This window comes from Capsicum annuum, chromosome 2, assembly GCF_002878395.1.
Source record: "Capsicum annuum cultivar UCD-10X-F1 chromosome 2, UCD10Xv1.1, whole genome shotgun sequence".
In the NCBI taxonomy this organism is placed as follows: Eukaryota; Viridiplantae; Streptophyta; class Magnoliopsida; order Solanales; family Solanaceae; genus Capsicum; species Capsicum annuum.
In genome coordinates, this window is record NC_061112.1 from 112,122,415 (window position 1) to 112,128,588 (window position 6,174).

Genomic DNA, 6,174 nt, shown 5'->3' on the forward strand with positions numbered 1-6,174 from the left:
TGAAAAAAAGAGTTTCTTGCATATGTTACATGAGCTTTAAGAAAGGGTTTCTTTGAAGTGATTTATTGAAACGGTGGTCCCAGATTTATGTTTTGAAACAAAGACTATTATATGCTAATAATGGCTCAGAGAATGTGACTTGCAAATCAATGGTATGATAATGTCATAAGTATGTATGCCATAACAGAGTATGTTTTTTAGAGTTTGATTTCAGAGAATGCATGTTTTAAAGAGTTAAAACTGGGCTTAAAGAGGGTTAGGTGGTTACCCGAAGAACGTATGAGTTCAAGTAACTCTTAACCTAAAACCGTGATTTGTCAATCCGGGTATATTATTTTACGCTGGCGACGGTCGTGTGGCGTAGCAGAGTCAGAGACTCCAACCCTTACGGGACACTTGGGTTGGGGGCTTTCCCGCCGAGTCAATGAAGGATTCCATATAGCTCGTGGAATTTCAGAGTTGTAGGGTATACCACCTAACGCTGAAGTAAAACAAAGAGTGTCACAGAGTTCAGATGATTTTATAGAGTCTTTCAAAAATGCCCATGAGATTTCTTACTATATGATATGTTTATGAAATGTATTAAATTGCTCTCATATATATTGAATATAAATTATTATTTTGGATTTGCTCTGCGTACCAGTACAATTGTATTGACCCCCTACCTCCCAGGTTCGGAGGCTCAATCTAGGGGTCCTTCTAATCAGTAGAGTATCCAGGGAGAAGTGATCCGTGCAGTGGTAAACCTTCTTTGTTCCAGAAGGCCTGTCATTCCAGATTATGTTATTCCTTTGTTTTGGTCTACTGGGGGCTTTGTCCCAGTTTTTCAGACAGCTATCTTTAGATCATGTAGTAGAGATTTCACGGACTGTTCCAGAAGTTGGTTAGTTGATTTTGGATTTCATTCCGTATGGTTAAACTGAATCCAAAGTATGACCATGTTTCCGTATTAGATTACAATTCCGCATTTTCTTTTATTATATGAATATTGTGCATGATTACCAGATCAGATAGAGTAGGGACGTCCGAACCTTCATGGTTCGGGATGAAGTCCTTACCCTTCTTGCGATGTGCCTAAATGGTATGTGCTGGTAAAGATGCTCATCCAAGGTCCTTGGATTAGTGCAAATACATCGATGGTTATTCATCACGTTGTATACATAAATAGCCTCTCTTGCGAGGTCACTTTGAGCATTACTGGCGGTTTCTCTGTTCCACAAATTAAACAACATCCTTAACGGGGATCTCTTCAAAAACCTCGTGACTGCAAATGATAAACACCAAGTTAGCATGCATAATAACCCCAGCATTCTCCAAGGTAACATGCTTCCTCAACCCAACATCTCCTCAAGTATAAGTCCATGAAAAGATCTGCAAAAAGGGATTCTTGTGCCCGAGCAATACTAGAAGCTTAAGCTCACTAAAGAAGCAAACCAGGTTGAATCCCCTGACCATCATCTCCAGTACTTTAGGGCCTAATCTGGCATATCCGCAATATTAAATCCATACAACCGAAGCATCAGACACCATTTCTGCAAGTCAGATATGACAACATATTTGTCAAGGAATTTGATACAAAGGAGTCAAGTCGTCAAGTTTAAATCATGCTAATTGCAACAGTTTTTCCAATCTCATATGTTTCATCTGAATATAACTTGAAACAGGAACCGGCAAATGCAGAGATTTCGTGGAATGCCAACCTTTGCAAATGAAAATAATCTGCACACAAATATAACAACAAATAAAGTAGATAAACACACATAGCTTACATTTCAAATTCTCTCTTTCTCTGGGAAGTACGATCGGAGGAAAAAGCATCATATGGAAACCTGATAATACCATGGCGACGTACCTTCACCATACTTGGAATTTGAAGCACCACTCCAATTTAAATAATAGAAAAAATGAAATAAGATCTTTTCGAGAAAACAAAAGATAACATGTGCAGTGATAGGCAATTTATTTTAGAACTAGATGATCACTCCAGCATATTTGGTTCAAGAAACTTTTGATATGATAAAGTAGTACAAGAATACAGAGAAGTAACAGTGGAATGTTAGAATAGTTCTCCATTGTGCAAAAGACTAAGGTGAACGAAAAACCAAATCCTAAAATTCTTGAAACAGTTGATCATCAAATGCGAACAAGCAAATATCTATCTTTACTTCTGGGAGACTTACAAGAGATATAACATTTATTTTCAAGAGTCAAGCTTTCATGATTTCCTTGAGGAAATCTGAGCTGATAAAGAAAAATCACTCCCAGAACTGATGAAAGACAAAGCTCACATCCTGCTCCACCCATTTAACCTGCACCGCAAATACTAAAATGAATCAGTTACCACCTACTTAAGCTACTACAATGTCCATAATAACAGACCAAGTCACAATCCAAAGCACATGTAGACCTATCAGTCACTCATACCTCCAGAGAAACAATTAATTCAAATAACAAGCTAAAAATAAATCCTGGATTAAATTGATCAACAGGTGTCAAGCATACAGTAAGAAAAGACAGAAGCATTTTTCTATACATCTAATTCAGCTCAGTTAGTTACATTAATGACAATAAAGGTTAAAACGTATAGAAATAAGGCTTCAGTAAAATTACTAAAACTGATGTACTACTTGGATTGTTAAACCAAAGAAGTTCACTTTCGTTTGCCCTCCTGAACAAACCTGTATACAAGCCTCTATGAACTTTATGTTTTTTTCAATAATCCTCTATACCAACTGATTATGCCACATCATCAAAGTAAATCATATAGACAAAAATAGGCACACCAAGAGGAAGGAAAATAAAAAGGAGAAAAAAATTTGCCAAGATTGTCCAAGAAAGGTGAAAGAAATTATTACCAGTTATAAAGTCTCGTATAATCTTGTGGAACTAAAAGCATTAGTTCCTCACTCCAAACTGGATACAAGTTTATGTATGGCAGTTGTTTGAATTTTCTTTACAAAAGAACCAAGTACGAGAGAGATATACAGAGAGAAGCAATTTCTACATTTCAGTTCATAGAGAGAGTATGGTTTACAATTTGCTTGTACTGTATATGCAAGTTCTGAGCGTTCAAATGATGTAATTACTCTTTATAACTAAAGCACAAGGGTGTCACCTATTGATGTGAAAGCACACGTATAAATGTATAGTGTATAGACTGGCTGAGAGACCTTTCATTTCCCTTTAACTTTCTTCCCCTGCATCCTATAGGATAAATAATGGAACCTCAGAACTGGTTTAAGGAGGACTTGTATGATGGGAAAATATCTTTTTGTACATCTGTCCACGAAAAAATCAACCTTCCCAGTTCCTAACCCAGAGATGCAACCATTTCATCATTATTCCTCACTCAACATCAGAGATGCATTCTGAGATGCTTTTTCAAACCCCTCCGCCCCCTCCCTGGGATTAAAATCAGTCATGATTCTAATTTTTTTATATGAATTGTTCATAATAAACAAGATAGAGACTTTTAGTTACTTGCCATGTTACAGCTACCACGGAAGTTAGAATGCACTCATTGCCAGCTGCACAACTTGCCGCCAACTAGAAGCACTCACCTCAATGGTCAAAATTAAATATGTGATTCAGATTGGAATGACTTTTCCATACTATCAACAGAACAACTTCTAGCGAAGAAAGTAATACTTCCGTTCCCCATTCTTCAATGAATTTTTCATATATTACCCCATCCATGATAAATGCAAATCAATACTCCATTCCCTGTTGCTTCACATAATTTCTCAAACATTACCCCTCTGTACAAGATAGCAGACGCCCATTTGGAAAGCAAAAGAGCAGATTCAGTTCACTGCCAGTGGCAGCTAAGGGTAGTGAAGGTTGATCCTGGATTATTGTCATATTCAAACACTCTGAAAGCAGATACAGTTGCACTAACCAGCTCACTGTGCAAAGATTAGAAATGCCACCCTTTAGCACGCCAGTTTGTTTGCGAATTTTGCTTTGCCCGTGCAGTTTTTATCTTTAGAAAGAGCCTGTAAGCAATCTCTATTTTGTTCGAAGCTAGTAGCTTGTTGTTTAATTTGCTACAAATAAGCCTGCTAGGGTAAAATCCTTTCTCTAAAGCTTCCTCCACTACCAGGACAGCATTTTCAAGCTGTCCTACGTTGCAGAGCCCATTGATGACATACTCATAAACTTGCATATCGGAAGAATAACCACTTTCTTGCATCTCATTCCAGATGTTTAACAGCATACCACATTTCCCAAACCTAGAAAGCCGCATAAGCAGCAACTTGTACGCACTCAAGGATATCGTACATCCAGCTTGTCTCGCCTTCTTATAAATCATTAGAGCTGCATGAGGCGGACCATAGCTACATAAAGGCTCAAGAAAAGAGGTGACAGTCCCTGTGGTTACAATCATCCCACGGCTTAACATTTCATCAAACATTTCAATTGCATCGGCTACTCTTCTAGCTTTCAGAAAAGCTGATATTAGTCTCATATAAGTAACAGCATTTGGCTCACATTCCGTATTTAACATCCTCTCATAATATTTAAATGATTCATCAATTTCACCCTGTGCAATAAAATTCAATATCATTGCATTGTAGATCCCAGCATCAAGCGCACACCCTTTTTCTTCCAAGCCCTCGAAAATCTCAACAGCATCATCAATTCTACCAGCTCTCCCTAGACATTCAAGAACATAACTATAAGTCAAATTATTCGCCTCAAGTCCATCATCCACCATTGCTTTCACGATTCTCTCGACTTCCTTAACTCTTCCAAACCTCGACCATCCACCAATAACTATATTATACGTTGTGACATCAAACGAAACCTTCTCTTTCATTTTCACAAGTAATGAACTGGCAGCACCTACATGTGATCTACGACATAAACATCGTAAAACAACATTAACTGTCTCAGTATCACATCTCAATCCATACTCCTCCAATCCATTAAACAACTGTATAGCCTTTGAAATCTGTCGAGCTCGAATAAAGCTATCAAACACAATGCTAAGTATCTCTAAATTAGGCACAATTCCTTTATTCATCATTTCCTTCAACGTTTCAATCATCATCCCGAAAAACTTCCTCCTCCCTAATGCTTTAATGATTATACAATAAATATCATTATCAATAGGTATATTTTGTTGTTTAATAACCCAATTGAAAAAAGTAGCAATTGATGCAGCATCTAAATTCCCTTTGTTTACAACTTTATCAACTAAATCAGCCGTTAATTCTACGTCAACGGATGACAATGCTTTCTCAATTGCAGTTTTTCCCTTAAGTTTCTGAAGAAAAATGCCGCTTAATTTATCTGCGGGAGTTAAAAGATTGTCGAAAACCGTAAAGTGATTGTTTCGTTCGGAGGAATGTGGAGGAATCGGTTTTTCGATTGTTGAGGTTTGGCGTATGGGTAAAAGGTCGGAAAGTTGATTTAGGACCTGGGATTCGTCTAAATTAGTTGGGAATTTGCTGTTGGGTAATGATGAATATGTAGAAATTAATGAAGAAAGATTGAGAACAGTGGACCTGGAACTGAAGAATCTTGTTACAAGCATCGTAATTCACTATTGATTTAGGAATTCTTTTTTTCCTGATTTGAAGATGACAATGGAGAACAATGACTCAGAAAAACCTCCTCTGTAACACAACAACAACAAACTCAACAAACTCAATTTATCCCCACATAATAAAATCTGATGAGAAGGATAAAAAATAAGCAGTTCATACCGTTATTTTTGAACAAGTGAAAAACACAATATTATTAATTATCCAATAATTTTGAACACTTAAATAACTTTGCGAATTTATTTAACAACTTTAATAGTTATTAATAATTTTGTGAAATTATCAAACTTTAATAGATATTGAGATAATTTTTAATTGTTGGAGCTAAAATATTAAAAATTTATTTTATTCCTTTTATTTAATTTTTAAAATTCGAAAGACGCTAAAGTCACTGTTACTTCCTGGCGCGCTGCGTTGAATGACGTCGTATTGGAGTACTGGTTACACAATCCCATGAGGCAGAAATTGGACCGAAACCACTGCCCTCGTTTAATTCAGCGTTAAATATATGCTTGGGCTCATTTGGTACGAGGATAACTAATAATTGATGTTAAAATTAATTTAAAATAAATTTATCTCATATTTAATTTTCATCACAAAATTAATTATTCTATAATTATAAGAT

The 6,174-nt window shown here is 36.4% G+C and overlaps 1 protein-coding gene across 4 annotated transcripts; it reads right to left on the reverse strand.

Annotated features, from left to right (window-relative positions):
* Positions 1-1,098: 1,098 nt before the first annotated feature.
* On the reverse strand, positions 1,099-5,951 carry LOC107858969 (putative pentatricopeptide repeat-containing protein At5g43820). Of its 4 annotated transcripts, none has more exons than XM_047406618.1 (3): positions 3,485-5,951; positions 2,181-2,309; positions 1,099-1,532 (listed from the first exon to the last, which is right to left on the reverse strand). In XM_047406618.1, exon 1 carries the CDS (start codon positions 5,537-5,539, stop codon positions 3,917-3,919), a length of 1,623 nt encoding a protein of 540 aa, XP_047262574.1. In that variant the 5' UTR covers positions 5,540-5,951; the 3' UTR covers positions 1,099-1,532; positions 2,181-2,309; positions 3,485-3,916. The 4 variants fall into 4 exon arrangements, with proteins under 4 accessions (XP_047262574.1, XP_047262575.1, XP_016559286.1 ...); XM_047406619.1 differs by having other exon boundaries at positions 3,116-5,951; XM_016703800.2 differs by having other exon boundaries at positions 1,099-2,309; positions 2,856-5,951.
* Between the last annotated feature and the right edge of the window lie 223 nt (positions 5,952-6,174).